Source organism: Lepisma saccharinum, chromosome 3 (assembly GCF_977018435.1).
Source record: "Lepisma saccharinum chromosome 3, izLepSacc3.1, whole genome shotgun sequence".
Classification (NCBI taxonomy): Eukaryota; Metazoa; Arthropoda; class Insecta; order Zygentoma; family Lepismatidae; genus Lepisma; species Lepisma saccharinum.
The window spans coordinates 72,186,901-72,209,066 of NC_139231.1; the positions used below are offsets into that span (position 1 = coordinate 72,186,901).

Sequence of the window (22,166 nt, forward strand, 5' to 3'; positions counted from 1 at the left end):
ATGATAATAATAATGAACCTAATTCATACACAAAAATTTAGTTGCCAAGAACATTCCACGCGTATTTTTTCTCCCGTATTATTAACGAAAGTATGACGATAACAGGACGTAGTCGACTGTCTAGAATGTTCGTTAATATCTTCGCGACCACTGTACCAAATATCATAGCAATTATCACATTCGTAGAAATGCTTCATGTAAAAGAATCAGACGTTGCAGCGAAAACTCCATTTACTTCCATTATAAGCAGACGAACGCCTAGCACGTGTACCGACACCAGCGCCTCTAGCGGTATCATTTTCGAGTGGAACCAGCCTGAGAGCGCAGAAGCATGCCGTTTTCCACACTACGTTATTCTAGGCGCTGTACTATGGTGAAAACAAAACGTCAGCTGACTGAAAGTGAGTGCATGTTGAATAAGTTGTTTGTGTTGTCATTGTGATTGTGAAAGTTCGTGTGTGATAACATTCATAACAGGTAGTTGGAAATTATCGTACAGAACTGACATAAACGTGAAAATGATCCAGAAATTTTTAAAGTGGTTGTCATATTGGTATTTTAGATATGAATTGGTTACTTGTTTGTATATGTTTGAACCATGGGAGAAAATATTGCTGAGTATCCTTTGTTTGCGTGCATAATATGTTGTGTCTTCCATATGATACGTAGTCGTAGATAATTAATTGCAACAAAGTGGAATAACTTCAGGTATCTCAGTATTAACAGTCCTTCGAGTAAAAATCTAGAACGTACTTTGTAATCGCAATATTTTGTATGGTTTATGAACATTTTCAGTTGATTTTTGCTCGGGAAAATATGTTATTGTGAAGTAAAGTACGGAGCAATTGAAGGTGACGGGAGTGTTCTCCGATTTATTTACTAGAGAATGTACTAACCAAATAAGTTTTCCGGATGACATATCAGAGGTTCTGATGTCCCGGTCACTGTTTGAAATTTGGATATTACGTGTGTAAGGTGTAATATATTGCTTTTCATAATGGCGATATTTCTCAACCAGGAAGGAGAGGAACATGTTCAGTGTGGCAACACTGTATCCACCGTTGTATTGTAATCACTATAGACTTTGAAGGTAAGCTTAATGTTATTTCAAGTATGTTTGCCAAACCTAACCTAATCTAACATTACGTGAAATTTTCAAGTTACAGACTTGACCGGGAAATTGTAATGTCAGATTCATGTTCAGGAGGCCTCATGTAGAAAGTATACAAAATTTCAAACAAATTGGGGAACACTCCCGTCATCTTCAATTAAACCTAAAGTACATCTCTTACCGTGGCACGTGTAGCAGAACAGCCCGAAGGCTTTCCTAAGGTGAATGTAGGGTAAATTTCTCGTAAGGGACAGACAGCTGAAATTTGCTAGTTCATTTAATTTCAATATTCGTACTTGCGTATTCTGCATTGAGAAACATTGCTGAAGATGGCTTTTCGGTTATTTCACGGAAATAATCTCTATTTGCGACATATCGAGTAAGTTTTCTTCATTTCTTTTTGCCTTCGGTAATACACAAAATGGCGGTCACAGTTTGACTACCGTAATCGGCATGCAGTGTTTCCACCCCACTGCACCCAAAAATACCTATGTAGCCCCACAAACCATTGACGCATAGCCCCATGAACTATTTCCGGTAAGGTACTTTCTTCAGTTACAAAAACACATGTTTGGAAACACTGCCCGGGATTATGTCATCACACACAGGCTACATCCAACTGGAAGAAAATGGATGTAAGAGCTTTCGTGGATCGGTCACACATTTATATCGAAAAATAGATGATTTACCTGCAAAATTCAATGAATGATGCGAGAAAACACTTCCCCGAACTTCCAGAAGTATAAAGAAACTGCATTTGGTAAGTAAATTTGATAAAATCCGTGTGTCCTTTACGAGAAATGTTCCGATAGTTATTTTCAGTGTGTTATTTCGCTATTTTAGTGTTCATATAAACAGTTTTTACTAACCAAAAGTGGTGAAAATACTCCAAAATTGCAGGTTTTAACTTAACTTGGGCTATACTTTGGAATCAAATATCTCAGTTATTTGTGCTTTCCTAACACTATAACCATTTTTATATCACGTAAAACGTTGCAATCTATTGATTAAAAAAAAAAATTGACGTAATTCTCGAGAGGGGTACAGTGGGTCAGTGGCCCCCGAAACATGAAGTTTCTGAAATACCAGACAAGATTTTAAAAGCATTTTAGTGTTACTTATTTATTGTACACTGACGTTAAGTTTACCCCTAAGTGATGTTTTATTGTTCCTGACAAGCTGCTTCCTTGACTTGTATACAGATTCTGTAATAATATCAATTTTAACACTCATGACGTATTCCACATATGTTTATCTGCCACGCTACTTGATGTCATGGCTGCTTTCAACAGGACTTCTTGAGGAAGATTTCATTGCCAACCTTTTTCTCCCAAATTCAAGGTGGGTTACTTTCGGAGGGAAACAGTACGATTCGTATGTTTCATGTGGGCTAGATTACCTACCAGTAAACCATTGACCACTATTTACAGTTGGTGGAAATTCATCTATAAAGGGTAAGGCTGATACTTTGCTGTGTGTATAGTATATTTTTGTACATTGTTTTATACATATTAATATGTATAGATAATTATACTTATGAGTGTGTGAAACTGTAATTCTTATAGAATGGAGTGTTTTAAACTCATACTAACAGATTATTACTGTATTGTACTGTAACTTGTTGAATATGGTTACAAAAAATAGTTTGTGATTCTGAATTTGTATTAAGTGTATTATATTATTTTTCTTTGAGAAATTCAGCATAGTCTAAAATATGGATTTTTCATATTGTATATGTGTTGTATACTTGGAGATGTAAGCATATTTTTGTGCAAATAACAATGCTTCCTTAAAAATCAAAGTTGTGAGAATATTTGATGCTGTATGACACTGTCTCAAATTAAGTCAATTTGTTACTGAAGCTGATATTCAAGTGGTATTGGAAGCTGTATTTTCTGTGCTTGTCTTTCATGCATGTTGAATCTTGAGTTATTTCTACATTTCTTTTACATTAAAAGTCGTATTATTTTCTTACAACAAATATGAAGCTAACACAGTTTTCTGTACTAAATCTTTAATTATTTTTAGAATATTTTTCTGACAGAACTTGGTGGTACTGGTGGTAGTTTTTTGTTACAACGAGTACGATGGTAATACCCGTTTTTTGTGCTAAGATATTAATATTAAGATTTTTTACCACAGTAGAAATATGAACACTACAAATTATTCTTATGTGCTGGATGGTATTAGTTTGATATATCATCACATCCTTGTTGTGAAATGTTTGCTTATTACATCACGACAATTCCGATTATTTGCAGAAGAGCAATCTGTTGTTAGGCTAAGAGTTTCCAGTGTTGAACATTAACGTGTAAATGAGCCATGACGATCTGGTTAGAAGGGCATGTGACTGCTTCGTTAGAGCTAACCTCTGTGCTGGTCAGCATTATGGGCTACATAGCTAGAGTTCCCAAGTTCGAACCCTGTTTAGGCAAGGATACACACACACACACACACACACACACACACACACAGTTGAGACTGCTTTATACATAACTCAGTTCTGTTTTGTACGTGAATGACTGTAGGTCCTTGCAAAATATAATTTAAAGTGTTAATTAAACCTTACTTGTATGTAATGCATTTACACGTAATTCTGTGTTATGTGTACAAATTTTAACCAAATACAGTTGATTTGTACTTAACTAAGCTACAACAGTATACATTTCTTGTAGTTAAAAAACAAGGCGTTTTTCAAATACGAAATAGGATAGGCAGGCATGGTGGTGGTTGGTCTCGATTTGCGAGGAAACAAACCAAACTGTCTGATTTCTTTAATCCAGGGTGAAGTTCAAAATGAATCTTCCTCTTTAATGTTTAAGTTCTACCTATGTAGGCCTAGTGAGTAATTTTTTGAGTTACATTTGAACATTGAACAATTTGTGAATTTTATTTCAGTGACAATAATATTATGTGAGATGTGTAAGTTCGGTATGAAAAATTCTAGTGTCTACTGAAGTACTTATTTCAGTGTAAAAGTGTTCACTAATAAAGTGGTAAATGTAGTGCATTTAAGAATCCAACTTTTAGAGTCGTTGATGTACCACTTTATGACAGAAATAACCTGTATTATACTGTATCTTGTTCCTCAAAATAGATAAAATTACAGTATTTTAATAATGATATGACATGGTATCTAAATCTGATTTGTATTTCTCAGTTATATGTATTATTTTCTCTTCACCTTTGCATACGTATAACTCAGGTTCAACTGTTAATCATTGTGCATGTCCTGTAGCCATTTCATCATTCATCCTCATTGTCACAATTAACCCAGGAGGTAGAAAAGGAATGTAAAGTAACAAAAATAGAAATTGGCTGTCATGGTAAAGACAAGGATTTTATCCCAGTGTGGGTGATAACCCCTCAAATGTCAATCCATGCATAAACAGTTCCGGTGCTCACAAAGCTCATAATTGAGTGGGTCCCTGGGGACGTGAAAGGTGCTGGAGCATGGTACTGACCACAAGGGTTGTTAAAAGTACACCAGGAACCCACAAATTCTATTGAGTTTCATAACAAGACCGGAACCTTTTATCTCGCACAGTTTAAATTCTGTTCAAGTTTCATATTGTTTCAAATTTGGACCAAATTGAAATACTTTTAGAGATAAAAGGCTTCTTTACATTCCAGAACCCATTTACACTTGCTGATTTACTCCCCTGGACTGGAATTTAATTTATTTACAATTCCTGGACCTTTAACAACCCGGGTTATTAAATGTCCAGGAACGTATAAATTCTAATGTGTTCTGTAACAGGACTGGAACTTTTTTCTTGTACAATTTAAATTCAGTCCAAGTTGCGTATTGCTTCATTTCAATACTGAACTTGGACTGTATTTAAATTGATCTGGAAAAAAAGTTCCTGGACCGAATTGAAATACTTTTAAGATGCAATGATGTTTATATATATACTGTCCAGAACCCATTTACACTTGCTGATTTTCTCCCCCAGACAGGAATTTTAACAACCCTGCCACTATGTTTAAAATCACAAACGTGTATATGGAAGTTTAAAAGTTATGATGGTAAAATATGTGGTAAGCAACAGAAGTGCAGAGATGTTCACATAATTTTGAACCATGTGTTCAACACAACATGAATGTGGGAATGTGTTCTTTCAATGCTTCATGTCTGTTGAGAAATTTACAACTGAATTTCGGTGGTCTTGCAATGCTCTTAAGTGTACATTTTTTAAATAACACATGACATTTGAGATGTGAAGTCAAAATATGAATTCATTTGCAATTGATTTCTGTGATTCAAGAAATATGAAAATTTGCATATTGTGTGCTGCTAACAGAAATTACTTTTGTACCATTTCAAGCCCAGAAAATTAGCTGTACCTGCTCCAAATGTGACATTTATGTTATTTACTGCATGTCATGCAGAATGCACCAGATTAAACTTATGCAAGAAAAACACTCACAGTTGTGTTCTCCATGATTTACTTTGACATGGCCATGTTCAACAGCGATACCACCTGCTGACAGACTGAATAGCACAGCCAGTGGATATGTTGTGAGGTTGTAAGGTAGCACATGTGATTTCAGTGGACCAGTTTGTGGTCCTCAGGGGGTGTTTCCCCATACTTGCAATCAGACATTTGAATCGCACCTGTACAATATTACTCATTTTGACAGGTTAGCTACATTCATAGCTATTGTCTTTCTGAAACAGCAATGAAATATTTGTATGTATTCACCATTTTCAAAATAAGATGGATTTGTTTGGAAGTGTTAAATCTCAATAAAACTGACACTGAGGTCATTTTTTCTTGCAGAGAGCATTTACTTGTTTTAGTTTTCACATGAATATTTTCAGGAATGTTTTATCTTTGCATAAATACATGATGATCTAATATATTAATACTTTTCCAAAAATTATATATTTAGACCATGGGCCAATCTAAACTGCCTTCCCCCACTAGTGAATTTATGAGACTTACCTCATTACAAACCTTGCTAAGTAAGAAATAAAAGTTGGTTTGCCATCTGGCAAGTTGAATGTTAAGTAGGTTGAGGGGAAGGAAGGGTGGTTTGGTGCTATTTATTTTAATAGGGCGTTCCCGATGGATTGGATTGATTTGGTGTTTAAGTCCACTTTATGCACAGTAAGGCTAATCGGGACTGGGCTACAGTTTAAAGTGGGATTCAAACGACTATGTACCTCCACCGGGTATCAAACTCAGGATCCCTTGATTACAAGGTGAGGACACTACCACTGCACCAACGGGGAGGCCTAAACGTTCCCGATGGAATAGTGCTAATGTTGTTGCCTTGTGAGCAAATATCCTTGGTTAGGTACCAGGTGGAGGCACAGTGGTTCGGATCCCACTTTAAACTGTATGTCTAGTCCCGATTAGCCTATTAGCACATAACGTGGACTTAAAAACTTAAAATAATTCCATGATTTATAGTATGAGCCAATGAAACCCCATCCCTTGCTATAAATAGAATTGCATTGATTTAAGCCTCACTATCGTAAGAAATATGAGGGGGCAAAAGTTTTGCCTGTTGAGGTATAATTTGTTTAATAATGGAAAGACTGAAACAATGAAGATACATTAGTTCCCATCACGTTTGATGCATTTGAGTCATTGTTTTACCCAGACCTCAAAGAAAGTTTAGAAAAATTCCACAGAACACTCCCTGCCCCAGAGCTGTTTTAATCTCCTGTAGGTCCTTGAATCTCATGCCACGAAACACAGACATCAGTAGTTAAGTTCAAAGTGGGAGAAACCAAAAGTGGGGACAATACAAGGTGTGACAGGCCATCAACGCCGGTGACCGATGACAACCACCACAGGGTTGATAAGCTCACCGCATTTCTGATGCTTCAGCACGGGCAATGATTGAGAGTTTGGGATACCATACACTACAGGCAACAATGGTGAGGCATGACTTGTCCAGAAACTTTAGTCTTCTTTGTTTTTTGGCAAATTTGTGAAATCTACAACTCTTGTCACTTCAAAAGAGATCTTTCTCAGTGGATAATACACCCAAACTGCCCATCTGCTTGTGTTGATCTTTAAAATTATGAATTTCTTGAGCAGAAAATTTATCAACTGGTGCTGGTTTAGCTTGTATAGTGCACAAAACAATTTAGCTAAACAGAAAACTTCCTTAAGAGCTTTGTCTACATTTTATTTTATTATAAATGCTACCAATTTACATGGCGATTTATCCTAGACTGTTGCAGTTCTATAAAATACAGTCGGTTCATTTCTATGGGCTTGTGAATCAAGAATATTTGGATAAACTGTATTTGTAAGTCAGCAAGCAGATTTTCAGGAAAATTGTTTCTTTCTGAATATGATTAGAATTTTGATAAATTTTAAAGTTCAAATAGAGCAAGTTCGGCAACGATGAAAAATGTCCATCTGCATGACAGGTTGTCAAGAAAACAAAAAACACTTCTGTATCTTCGTTCAAGCGCTAAAAGTCATGCCTGGCTCCGCGTGCCGTATCTCCTGAGATCAGCTGAACCATGCCGAACACTACCAAGACATCATGAATGCGCTAGTCTCAGCGTATCGGATTTCACCTGGGCCACCAAAATGGTCGTGGGTAACAGCATTGCACTCAAGAGGAAACGTAACAGGCCTGGGCTCTCATTTCGATGTGATAAACTTTGTGAATCCCCTCCCGATGACCGGATGCCGTGCCCCTGACAGGAAAACTTTATGTATGTTCAATGTTTCCATTATTAAATAAATTATACCTCAACAGGCAAAACTTTTTGATGCCCCTTCGTATAATCCAAGCTGTTTCTCACCCATCAAGTAAGTGAAGGAGGGATGAAAGACATAATAACGAATGCTAAAGTAAATAGTGCTGGGAATGGATCATGTGTGTGAAGAAATTAGGACTTTGAGTGATGTGATTCTCTGTGTAGTACTGACGTGCTTGTATTTGCATGTACATTAAATTATATATAATTTTAAAGCTTAATAAATAATCTACAACTGTTATCCAACATAAAATTTAAACTGCTTCACAAAAATTTTGCTTCTTTGCTGGCTGAAAGTAAATAAGTATTATGCAATGTGTAGAGTATATCTATATGCCTTTTTGTTTGCAGATGGAATAGAAATAAATCAAATATTTGTTTCAAAACTTTTGTTCATTCAGAAGTTAACTTTTTAAAAATTGAACCCTTAAATTTCATGCCACAAACCTGTCACCCCTGATATGTGTGCAACTCGATTGTAAGAAACCTTTTTAAAATGTACTTTATTGCCAATGGAAATTTAAAAACCAGTCTCTGCAGTTCCTTAGGGGCAAAGGTTGTACGTATCCTCCTATATAGCCCATGGTCTACATTATATACTAGCCAAACTTTACTCTTGTCTAGGAATTCAAGTGAAAACATACAAATATTACACTAAAAATCCTAGATTAACATGCAAATTCTAATAACCTAGTAATTCTTATTCTAGTTTTTCTCAAGCCAAGAAAAAATATGCAAGGATTTGTTAATGATGTCTTCCTGCATCTTAACACAAAGATGCGGAGTGTTAATTACTAGTGCATACTCAGATGCTTAAGTAGGGATCGAAATGTATTTTTCATATGAAGTTGTTTTTACATGTATAAATTGTATTTTTATGTGTAGCTAAGGTGATTGTTCTACCATAATATCAGCCATTGTGGTGTATTAGGTTTTTGTTTACAAAGAGTTTGTAGTTTTATCATTTGTTTTTCAATAAACATGTTTTATAAAACGATACTATGTTTCTGGTTAAGTTGTTATATTCTTACATACTGCTAACATGAAAGAAGGATAGATTGGATGATATTTACTTATTTTAAGTTACGCACTATAAAAAAATGAAGAAAACAACATTTTTCAAGTATTTTCTGTCTACACATAATAATTTTCCTCATAGATGTAGTGTGTAAAATGTATGTTGTAAATTGTCTAATGACTTTCTTCAGTTTCTTAGATGAAATGAAAAAGCATCGTGAGAAACCTCTGTCGGTCACGAAGGTAATAGATTTGACCATTTGAAACCACAGAGGGCCTCCCTGATGATGAAGTGGCCACCTTGTAATCAAGGAACCCCGGATTCGATCTCTGGTGGAAGCTCGGCCCACTGCCAATTAACCTACCTGAGCATAAATTGGTTTTAAAAGCAACTTTGTCTTGACTGAAACCATGGTGTTGGATCTCTTGCAGTGTCATGTGGGTTTCAAGCCATGGAGCAGGTAAGGGGGAAGAATCTTTTGTCTTCACCCCACTGGTTGCATGAAGGGTTGAAAGACATTGCCGCATATTAACTGGGACTTCGTTAAAAATTATAAAAATTGTAAGATAGAATAATATATCAATGTATCAGTTCATCGTGCTATAAATATGTACGTATGTATGTACACTCACGGACACTTCCGGCTTGTAACTATCATATTAACTTTCAATGTGATCGTTACAACCCAGAAGTGTCCATGACTGTACACACCATGGCAGATATTAACGTAGATTAAAAAGACAGAAGTAGTTTGTAAATAATTTGTCAATGAATTAGCTTGATGTAACTGATGGGGGTGGCACCAAGGGTTGTCCAGAATGGGCCATTAAAATGTAATTAGGCACATGAAAATGTATAGATAATGGTGTATTGTTTTAGAAATTATTTGATTTATACTATTTTAGTATTTTTCCATATATCCTATGAATGCATTACTGCTCATTATTTTATATTATTATTATTTTTTTAATTACGGCCGGCCTCCATGGCAGAGTGGTTAGCATATCTCACTTCAACACCAGGGCAGGGGCGCCGACTTGTCAAAATTAATGGGGGGGCTCTGATCACTGAAATAAATGAATGAATGCATGACTCACTCACTCCCCTTTTTAAAAATAAAAATTACGTCTTCGTATAGCAGTTTTTAAGCAGCTATTATATTCCTCATGTGAATGAAATGTAACATGAAAAACTTTTAGAAAATGTTTCAAAGTCTTTTTATGTCTTTTGTGTCTGCTCATTTGTTTTTTTTAGATAACAATTAACATTTTTATTAAAAAGTAGGCTATGTATTTACATTAAGAGGTCAACATAACAGTTTCATGCCGGCCTCGGTAGCCGAGCGTGTTGGGTGGTCGACTCAACTCGCTTTGATACGGAGGTCTCGGCGAGGGGACTGGTGTGTTTTAATGTCCGCAACAGACTTGTAAAGAAAAGACATGTGACAGGTGCAAATAACCTTAGTGTTGACGTACTCATAAAAGTAACGAATATTTACAATATTTAACAGTTCCATTTAATTATTTACATAAATTCTAACACAAATCGCAGAAAAATTGTTTTACTTTTTTGTTCTTGCTACAATATTTTACTTCTTAAATTTAATTTTGCAATTATAAAAAAACACATAGCACGCCGAGCTTTAGCAACAATGCATTTGATCATAGCCGTAACCACTTTTGCAATACAGACTTTTCATAAGCTTTCCTTGCGTACTTTACTGCAAGCCAGTGTTAAATAAAGTCAAAGACTTTAGAATTATTTTCCCCTTATTCTTTGGACTAGAGGAAGAGGATAACTAAATATCGTACATATCAATATTGCCTGAAAGTTGTGTTTACGACCTCAAATTGTTCAGAAATTCACTAAACAACATATTGGTATAATTGTCATATCACCTCGTTATTTAGAAACTCTTTTTAGTAAAAATGTTAACAATACTCATAATTATATAGTAATAAGTCATGTGTTTTGCTGTCTCCGGTCAAAGACCCTCTAAAGTTGATGGTTTAGCGGTCTCAGCCCCTCCCCCCCCAAAAGTTGATAATCTAGAACATTTCAAATGTGTATTTAAAGTTAAGTTCATGTGGCACAATACAGAGTAAACTTTACAAGAGAAGCAAAATAATACATTAGATCCTCTTAAGCAAAATTATTTGAGGGGCTCTGCCCCAACATCATTAACATTGGGGGGGGGGGCTCGAGCCCCCCCAAGCCCCATGGAGTCGGCGCCTATGCACCAGGGGTCCTGGGTTCGAATCCTGGCTTGGGCATGGGTGTTTGTGAGTGTCCCTTCATCAGTTTCATCACTCATCGACATCTTCGCAAGTAGCCAAAAAATGGCAGAAAAGCAAAGTAAAATAAACCAAATCATTTGTTTAAAATTACTGTTAAATCATGTTTTGAAATGTAATCACACTTAAAATTTAACATGCTTTCAATGCAATACTTAGATTTATATTAGGGCTGAACCTATTAGTATCAGTTGAAATTTTTCCACCGATACCATTGTTTTTGAGTTGCTAGAAGCATGGGCAAGTACAACATTTGCACTTTTCAAAAGTTCGTTCACCTTTCCTTGTGACAGGTTGGAAGGCCAGCACAAAACGTTCTGCTTATAGTTTTTTCGAGAAATGCTGGACAAATCCCCACCCTCCTGGGAAGCAGATGATTGACAATGTTAAAGGCATGGGCAAGTAAAAGCTGTGACATGCTACGGCTGTGTGGAAATAAAAGAAATCATTAATTTCCAATTCCTGCTTGCAAACTCGTGAGGTAAGAAAGATGATCATTTTTTTAAAATCTGCATTATTATCATCATGCTGGGCTGTTTCCAGATGATTGTGGGGTTCTTGTGAAAGACTGGTGTAAGTCGCTGTGAAATTAATTTTGTTTTATCTACATAGGGAGGGTTGTGGATTCAACAATTTCTTCTTGTACTCTTCCCTTCTGTATAAGTCTTTTATGTGACTATTGGTATCGGCCAATATTGCAGAGACTTGTTTTTATTGCAAATGACAGAGAATAATGGACAGCATAGCATAAACAGAGCCAACCAGATGAGGGTCATAACGCTACATGAAAATAATCTGGGAGTTATTGAAGTAAGTCTTGACAGAAGACAGAATGGGTACTCGGAACACAATATCAATAAAACATTGAAACGAGTACTGTCCAAGAAGACCAGCACATCAGAGAATCTGGACACATTGGGAAATCTTGACACATCGGGAGATCCAGACACTCCCAGGAAACCAGGACGAAGCTGACATGAAGATAGCCATCCTGCCATACATTGGAAATCTCTCCGGAATCATAAGCCGAATTCTCTGGAAGCACAACATAAAAACTATCCACAAACCTCCGCCAAAGATCAGAAACCTACTACGCAACCCTAAGGATGATTTAAGACTTAAAACACCTGGACTTTACCGTATTATATGCAAATGCAGTAAAGCATACATTGGGCAGACTGGCAGGACAATAGAACAGCGCTGCAAAGAACACCAAAGCTACATCAGGAATTTCCATTAGGAAAAGTCTGGATTCAATCAATGAGGGCCATAGACCAGATTTCAGCAACACAGAAATTATTGTCAAATCTTCAAACTACTGGGACCACATCATAAGAGAAGCAATAGCTATTCATGGGGGAAAAGGAGAATCTCAATCATGACACGGGGCTCGAACTAGACCCATCTTGGCTAGCGATAGTCGACCAGCAGCATGGACGTAGCAGACACGGCACCTAAATGGTCTGCCATCTTCACTGGCTACCCTCATCCACGAATGTATATACACTGCGTTGATGCTCAGGACTGCACTTCTACCCTGAAGATGAGAGTGATGTTAGCTCTTGAAAGCTTGGAATCTTTTCTGCAACTCACCTGGTTGATAGCCTGAGAGAATCTTTTCATCTGGGAGTTATTGTTCATACCCTTAAAGGAATGTGAGTGATGAATTAATATGAGTCCGTAACTAGTATTTGTTATTTTAAACTGGAATTCTACAGGCATCGGTTCAAAGTGGTATCAGCTCAGCCCTAATTTATATAATTTGTTTTACTCCTATTAGTGGATAATGAATCCTTGTTTGCATCACATAATAACAATGCAAATGTACAGGTGTACATTGTTGAAATCTCTCTTAATTACACACCAATTTTACTAGAAAGGTAAAAAGTAATGTAATCTAACCAAAATAAAATACTACATAAGATGTACTTTCCTATATATACAGGGCAAAAAAAAAGAGCAAAATATTCAACATATTCTTTATTTGTCCCACATTCACAAAACATATTTTACACAAGTGTGATTGTTTCAAACATATTTTTTCAAAGTCAATAACTTTAAAAATTTATATCGCAAACATTAATAATACCTTTCTTTCTTGCAATTGATACAGACTAAAAAAATAGCTTCAATTTTTCACATTTGGTGGAAAATATTGTTATATAAAGCCTTTGTTCAACTGACTTTGAATTGAACACATTTCTTAAAGATAAAAGTAAATTACATATGAAATACATAGCACTAAGTGTAATAAGTTCTACTATTATCTTTTCATGTGATAGTAAGTTCATTATTTACAATAAATCATTGGTCCTCAAAGTAGAAACCCATTCCTACAAGCAGATTCTAAAAATACACATAATTCTTCTTCTCATAAAAACTGATCCATAAGAAGTGGGATTTTTAATTACATATATTGCATTGTATGTAGGCACTGAAATATCACACAAATCACTATGTTCAAGTATCTACCCTGCTACGTGTTCTACAATATTTATTAGGTAAAAGAATACTATTCTGCTAATTATGAAAATATTGGGAAAACCTTGTAAAACTTCCATGCACTGAGATCTTTCACAATAAAACAGCCTGGTTTTATATATTTCCAAAATATTTCAAACTGGAATGAAACTTGTTCATATTTACATGGAAGCACTACAAGATATGACATTTTCATTGATGCGAAATGTTCATACGTTTGTTAATATTTATGTCATGGACATTTTTACCGTGTATTCGAAGATTTAAATTATTTTATGAATTTATTTAGACATTTATAAATCTGCACTTCATAAAGAGGAATGTAGTTTACCATGATTTTTCTCTTCTCTGCCAGATGTAGGAAAAAATAGCAGCTGCCATAGCTTAAGAAAATATGTTACATTTCCATTATTATTTCTAAGATAAAGTACTGAAACTATAGAACAATTATAGGGGTCAGAACAGGATAGTACCAAGCCACATTTATTTTTCACCATGCACTTGCTAAACAGTTAAAAATGAAATTCAGTTACAGACATTATTAAGACAGATTTTTTTGATGAGCTAGGCTACAAAGAATAAGTAACAGAATAAATTTTGAACGTAAATTCAGATTTATGGATATGTTTGAACTTAGTGTCCGTTTCTCACAAATACAAAAATGTGGCTTGGTAGTTATATAATTTGAATTAACATAAGTTGAGGAGAAAATAATGTTCCTTCTAAATGATACGTAATTCACTTGCTTAAATTAAAATATTTCAATTTTAAAAAAAGTGTCTGAAATTTTAGATACTTATGATGTGTGTATTCTCACTTAAAAATTGGAATGATTATTGTGCATTTGTTAAACTTGTAGTTAAATATTGGCACTTGTAACTTGCAATGCATCAAAGTTTAAGGGCGTTCATAATTTGAAATTGTCAAATGATATTTGCATTTCCCTTACATTCAGTTTTGTTCTTTAAAAAGTTTGCGTCACCTGAAATATTAGGAAGGCATTACAAATAAAAATATTTCCTAATTTTCTCCCTCCTTCTCCAGTTTAACATATAATGCAGTGAAGTTGCAATTTGCAATATACGTGTATATATATTATGAAAGTTACTACAAATTATCTTGGTCCCACTACATGTAGAGTTGGGTCTTTTTGTACTGAAATGTTGATTTGCATTAGCAGGGAAGACATTTAGCACAATAAGATAGTTCTGCATTTTAAGACCATATTAATATATTTCATTAAGACTATCAGTAAAATCACTTCATGCCAAATGTAATTGAGTTTGAAAACAAAAAATAATTTCATGCTTTTTGTAAAGTTTTGCATAAATCAAGTAAAGAAAAAGCTTCCAAGTCAACTGGTTAATTTTGTTCCTGTTACATAACTTCATTAAGTTGTGTAATATAGATGAATATTATAAGTAAATGTACAAAGGACTGATGGTAAGTATTTCTTTCTACCAACTGTACTTAATTAATTTGTACCTAAAACAGCATTTTTAAACCCACAATAACATTTTTTCGCTGACATGTAAGAAAAGCAGTTGTCGAATACTAATTTCTTCATATTTTCTTTATAATCTTGCATTTAAATTTTGTACAAAAATTAGATTTCAGTAAATAACAGAAATTCACATATTTCTGTCAGGCCAATATTTCATATTAAAAATCGATTACAGCTTTATAAAAAAATTACAGAGTTTAACTTCTATTTTAAAGGCACTGCTCAAAACAATGAAAAATACAGTTTACATATATATTGTTATAAAAGTTTTGTAATACCCAGAACTTGGATATAAAATTCTCTTACGCTACCAAGTATAAAAAGTCACAACCTTCTGGATGATTAATGTAAGTACATCTTACAATTTAGAAAAGGATTCAATATTAGTATTTGAAATGAATTTCCAATTCTAAGAACATTTCATTGTCAACAGGATAATTTAAGATACTGCATCAACAGCTTTGACATGCATATGAATATTTTTTTTCTTTAGAATTGCTTTCATATGACAATACATTCAATGTAAATGACACTAGATATATAAATTAAGGAATCTGATATACAAAACTAGATGTAAATGATATTTGAAATATTTACATATTTACACTTTGTGAATAAATGTTATACTCTATATACTTTAAACAATATTTTTTCAAAAGGACATTTACAATAGTTTCTGCATCATTATAAAATTCATGTAATATGCATTAGGTTTCTTACCTTATGCGTTCACTGGAAGTTTAGTAGTTGCTATGAAGCTTCAAATAACAGTTCAATATACAAAGGTGCAGTATTTTATGCTTACTTGATGTTTTCGTCACTGATGAAAAGGATATATTATTAACTAATTTAGATAATTTTAATCATTGTGAAAATAATTTTCAAGGTTACAGAAAATATACACTTAAGAATTGTATTTGTGCATCTATATTGCAATCAAAATTCACATATTAAAATTAATTAAATTGACACAGCAATGATTCTTTTCATTTATTTTTGTATACTAAAACAAAATAACTCTGCACCTTTGCTGACAAGATCTGTTTATTAAGGAACACAATAAATACTATTTTTTTATTTACAACATTAAATTCTTCTTCTGTGTTTCTTGCAAATTATATTTTTAGGATTGCATCACACCAGTCTCATGGCTTCTAGTTTCGCAGCTGTTTGAAACAGTTCACTGAATTGAATGCACTCATGAAAATCGTACACAAATATATATATATATAAACTTTCTCTGTATCACGCACCACTCACACACGCAAAATATTCTTTGCTTCTCTTCATTTGTCACAAAAATATATGAGCACTCGTATTTACTTACAGTAAAGTATCACATTTGAATAATGGATTCCATTTATGTTGCTGCAGTTTAATATTGGCAATATCTGGGCTTGCTCGAGATCATGCATGCACATTATGTTTTAGCAAATTTATGAACCACCCAGAAAACACAATGCAAGGTGCGCTAAAGTTTAGAAATTGTAAAAATTCTGTTGAATTTGTTATTCCAAGCAATAGTTAAGTTTGGTGTTCTACGAAGTTGCACAGATAGTTCTCTAGAAATGTTTCAGCCCCAAGACGATTGTTTTCTAAATACAATTCTGTCACTCAGATGCAGATTTCATTAATTGCACTTAACCCCAATGGACACGGGTACGTGAAGAACACCAATATCATCACTGTTTCAATGTAAAACTATTTTTTGATAATAGCACTAAGGAAAGAAGGCACACAGTTTTACGTCACCAAAGCATAATTGTTTTTTCCCCCCTTCACTGATAGGCACTATTATCACACTATGACAGTCAGCATGTCACCTCTTTCAAGCTGATGTTGCGTCCTTTGCAAAGGCAAAGCCTTTAAATTAATGTGTTTTGCGAAGTCTTTGTGTGGTGAATCTTCACCCACGGGCGGAGAAGTGTTCTTTTTAACTTCTGGATTCTGTGCCTTGTAAATCTTACTCGGGATGCCATTTGTGCTCTCAACATCTGAGATCATTTCCAGCATCTCTGTCGATTCACTTGACAGTGCACACACTTTCGACAGGGGGGCACTCGCATCTGGCTCCGCTGGCTTGATGCACACGCCGTACCCAACTCCCTCGGAACCACCCCCACTGTCCAGAGACCCTCCTGGGTCCATTTTCCGTGTTGCTCGAAGAGGATTTGTGTAACGGCGAAGATTTTCTTCATTTTGTAAGTTGTTGGATTTCTCCAAATCTGCACTATCATCATGGCGTGATCTGTTGGCAATATCTCCTTTTCTCTTGTGATGCCAATAGAACAGGGATCCAACAGCTATAAGGCACAGGACAGCTAATATGATGCAGATCATTGCTATTAAATATCCATTGCCTGGAAGAAATAATGAATATAATTCACAATGAGATTAAGTAATCCAAATTCTTATGCTACTATGTGCTATAATTAATATGTATGTGCCACGTGTTCACATTTTTTATTTTGGCTCCAAGTACCATCATCAATTCTGAATATGGCGATAATGTAAATGCTCCGTTTAAGGACAAAGCATGTTGCAAAAAGAAATTTTCTCTGCTTGTCAGCAGCGTTTTTTAGAAACTAAATTATACATTACATATATTTATTATTTATTTGAGTTCTCAGATATTTTGTTCATTTGTGCTCTGTAAGTATCGTGGAATATATAAATGATGAATTGTTATTGGAGTACTTATGGAAATATTAGGAACTCACCTTGAGTTTCTTCGCTCACTACAGCTGTCTCCACTTTGACTTCTACAACTGCCATTAGAGCTGATATGTTCGTTTGCTTCCGACTAATTAATTCTCCTAGTACTCGTATTCCTTCAGAAATGGCCATTGTCTCTTCTTGATTTGAATTTGTCATTTGAGATGACTGAAAGAGATAAAGAGTTTAAAATTATTTAACTGCATAAAGGGAAGATTATAATGTAATATATAAAAAGTCATGTGTAAATAAATTATATTTTACCTGGTATTTTTTTTCTAATTATTCAATAAGTGACCATGTAGGTATTGTATTTTTTATGCATGCATATAAGATAAAATTTTATACATATGATACGTGACTGTAAGACCAGTCGCACACCGGATCCGACATGACATGAGGTGTCATTCTTGTCGCAAACTGTCTCAGGGACAGGTTTTACCATGGCTGCACACTGGATGAAATATTTGACTCAAATCACCTTGCCATGGTTTGCAACAAAATCACGAAGGTCCATGGGATTTAGAGCATCTTGTGACAAAATGATCTGCACATACGTGAATGTATTCACTTCAGCCACAGACCTCAATTACAGACTGGAAACGGGGTGGGGAGGATCCTATTTGAATAGCCCCTGTGGCCTCCACAATAATAATCTGCAGTGCAAGGGCAGTAGTAGCATATACAGATATATATTCAATTCAAAACATATAAATTGATATATTAAAATATTGATTCTGATGTAAGCTATTGTAATGCATTGTTACTGCTTCCCAAATTATCGAACATTGACAAAATCTGCAATCAGATTGTAGATAACTAACAAAAGTACTCATTGTGTCACGTTGTGTTGTTTCCTTAATATATCTGTCATGTCAGATCTGCTGTGTTGCCTGGCCTAAATACGAGATTATAATATATCTTAAAAGTGACAATTTTAATTTTTCCAGTACTTTCAATAAATGTACTCTATACACAATATCAAATTTTTAGCCATTTTATTTACGCCCTACCCTGTGGCCGAGTGGTTAGCACATTACGCTGCAATGCCAAGGGTCCCGGGTTCGAATCCCGGTCGGGCTTGGTTGTTTGTGAATGTCCATTCATCAATTTCAGCATTTCATCACTCATCCCCATCTTCGCAAATTAGCCAAGAGGCACAAAACACGAAGTAAAATAAACTAAATCAATCAAAAACCATTTTATTTACCTAGAAATTAGAAGAATGAAAAATAATAATGCAATGCTTTCATAAGGAACTCCTCTGTACACAACGTTTTATGATTTCATGTAATGTGATCATCTTACCATGTTACGCTAATCACTCCACCATGAAGGTTGGTCACTTGCACCAAACGTGATAAAAGCATACTTTTTTTCAACCGGAATAGTTGCTGCTACCTTTTAGGTGTAAAATTGTTATTTGCTCCTTAGAGTCGAAGCTCCAAAATATCAGCACTGGCCCGGATACTATGTCTCTTTATTGAAAATATGAAGTGGCTCTAGTCTAGAGAGCTACCTAGTCTTGCCTTAAGTACTGTTGTAGCATTGTTTTGAAAACATTTTAATTAACTTGTTATATGTGTTACAAGCATTCTGAACATGAAATAACAATCACTTTTCAAAATAACCGCCTTTGACCTTAACATAGTTTCTAAGTCACCAAGGCCAATTGTAAATTGTGGAATGCAGGGGTCTATTGAGAAATTCACCACTACCTTCATCGGAGAGCATTCAAAGTTGATATTGGGGTGTCCCTCTTGCAGACGCAGACCATGCCCTCAAGCACTGCCCACAACTTGCAATGCAAAGGGTTGAAGTAAGGACTGTTAGGGGGAAGAAATGCATTCCGGCATATTCCTCTGGAGCCACTCCTGGATATGCAGATACCGCAGAGGGGGACACTTAAATATTCTGCATTCCTAAGAGGCATACAACCTTTGTGATAATATATGTAAGGGGTATACGGATTTTAATGTTTGTCCACACCCTGTAAAAGTATTGCATATCAAGTTTGAAACTTACCATTGTAACTTCCACTGTATCATTGAATCCAGTTTTAAGATCACAAAGAATGATTAACTCGTCGTTTCTGTTCAAACTGGCCTGATGAAAAGCAGCAAGTCTCCTGAGCTGCATACAAAGCCCTTCAACTGAAACTCCCCGAGGAAGTTTGCTTTTGTCGAACAACAAACTCAATCTGGCACAGTTGTTGCTTAATGTTGCTTGATTTGGCCAACAACTTGGAGGAGCAGGAACCATTGGTAATCCAACACTCTTCCCACTTCCTAGATCCCGACATTCACCCCATGGAGTGCAAGTTTGGGTTAAGCAAGCTTCTTGGGGTGATGGAACACACACCTACAAAACATGAGACAATGGAGTTAATGCTATAATTAATTCTATGTGTGTATTAGGGTGCAGAGTAGAGTGCATTGGAGTTTTCCGAAGGTTAATTAATTCAGATCAAAATGTGCTACATAATAATGCAATTTCATAACAGAAGATAGAAACATGTGTGAAAAAGTATTTTAATCATTGATTTCTGTGTAAAACTTTATTTATTTTTAGTGAAAGTTCATTAGAATTTTATTTTTTTTAAATCTTGAATTTTCATTCAATATACAGGCAAACATTGTATGCAATGCTTGAAATTGGTGGATACTTGTCTTACTGTCGTTTCTAATCATAATCACTGCTCCCTTTTAGCTATTAATTTTTTGCCTCCAGGCTTCAGCAACCTTCTATCCACTAGTAATTTCCATTTGAGGCACTGGTTGCAATAATAATAATTGAATAAAATAATTATGGTAATAATACAATGTAATTAATAGTAATATTATTAACTGTAGTAAAATATACTTCAAATAATGTGAAATTATTAACAGTTGATTGATTTCAGAAGCACTTGAAATACATTATCGAAACCGTAATGTAAAACATACCTGGTTTGGTTGGCACACAACTGAGTCCTGTGTCAAATTTGGATGTCCAAGGCAATTTCCAAGACCACACCATATGCGAGTGCATTTTACCTTGGTGTTCACACAGGTACACACATTGCAATCATGGTGCCAGATTGTATTGTTAGCAAAATATTGACCCATCCACATGCACATTTTTCTGTTAACAACTTTGTCGACCACTGAAAGAGAATAATACATATATTATGAGCACATGAAGGAATACTTTTTGCTATTACTCCCAAAAGCATAATTTTGACATATAAATTTTGATTACTTCAGAAATTTGCTTTTCTGTGTACCAAGATTAAAAGATGCGTTGATATAAATATTCTCAGGATATTAAAGTAAAATATTGTTTCAAAATCCAGCAACTTGGAAGTTTTCTTTCTAATTTTAGTGTACATAAATAACTTTTCCTTCTATTAATATTGAAATGCAAAACTTAAACCAGGATTTAGAAAAGATTTATTACAGAGACCAAGGGTCTATATTGTATGTAAAGAGTTTTACATTCAATTTTATATTTGCATAGGCAATGAGGATCAAACATATCAGCTGAATTATGGAGAAATATATCAACAAGATCTAAAGAAAGCCAAGCAAATAATCAATAATGTGAAAATGGCTCTTTCTTGTAACTTTTTTAGGGGTATAATTGGCACAGCTTATTTATAACAAATAATGTAAAACGTCCTTGTCAAAACGTTAATTTCTTCAAGAAGATTGAGATTCAAAAAGCATAATTTAGAAAAAAATATGAACATCAGATATGACATTTATGATCATGATCGTGAGTTATTATATAGAGATTTATCCACATCCCCAATAACTCCTAACATGCTCTCAAATTTTTCATGGCATTGCCCCAAAAATATTATGAAGGCTTCATTTCAAGGGTGCCGACTTTCCAAAATTTCTGTGGGTGCATATCAAAGGCGGTTAGATCTATAATTATCAAGTATTGTATACTTTAAACAACTTACATGCACAATGATTGCAAGAGGCAATGATATTATCAACACGTTACTAAAAGAAAATACCACATTCATACAAATTAAAATGAAAAAAATCTTCATAAATGCAAATCATTTTAATTGTATTGCAGAAAGAACCATGCAAGGATTTTGTTGTGAACAGAAACTACAAAATAACTATGTACTTTATGTACCAAATAATAATGAAGATAATCATGACATGTTAACTTTCAATATAAAACACATTCCTTCTTACGTCATTTGCACTTATGAATTTGTTTACAATTTTGGTAATGTCAATATACTTCCATTGTTATTGTGGGGACTGCCTTTGACTTGGCCAGAGACAGGCAAGGAAGGGGGAAGAATG

At 34.7% G+C, this 22,166-nt stretch overlaps 1 protein-coding gene and 1 long non-coding RNA gene across 2 annotated transcripts in view; one reads left to right on the forward strand and one right to left on the reverse strand.

The window, feature by feature from the left end:
• Nucleotides 1-380: 380 nt before the first annotated feature.
• Nucleotides 381-8,841, forward strand: LOC145985127 (uncharacterized). Its single transcript, XR_014441399.1, has 2 exons — nt 381-618; nt 2,314-8,841. It is a non-coding gene; the product is annotated as an uncharacterized LOC145985127 (long non-coding RNA).
• A 4,307-nt stretch (nt 8,842-13,148) lies between these two features.
• Ser (protein serrate) overlaps nt 13,149-22,166 on the reverse strand; it is a 311,007-nt gene continuing 301,989 nt past the window's right edge. Inside the window, exons 16-19 of the mRNA XM_083118768.1 lie at nt 20,802-21,001; nt 19,882-20,217; nt 17,862-18,024; nt 13,149-17,501 (exon numbers count right to left, since the gene is read on the reverse strand). Coding sequence (XP_082974894.1) covers nt 16,939-17,501; nt 17,862-18,024; nt 19,882-20,217; nt 20,802-21,001 — 1,262 coding nt within the window. The 3' untranslated portion in view covers nt 13,149-16,938. The remainder of the gene's footprint in view (nt 17,502-17,861; nt 18,025-19,881; nt 20,218-20,801; nt 21,002-22,166) is intronic.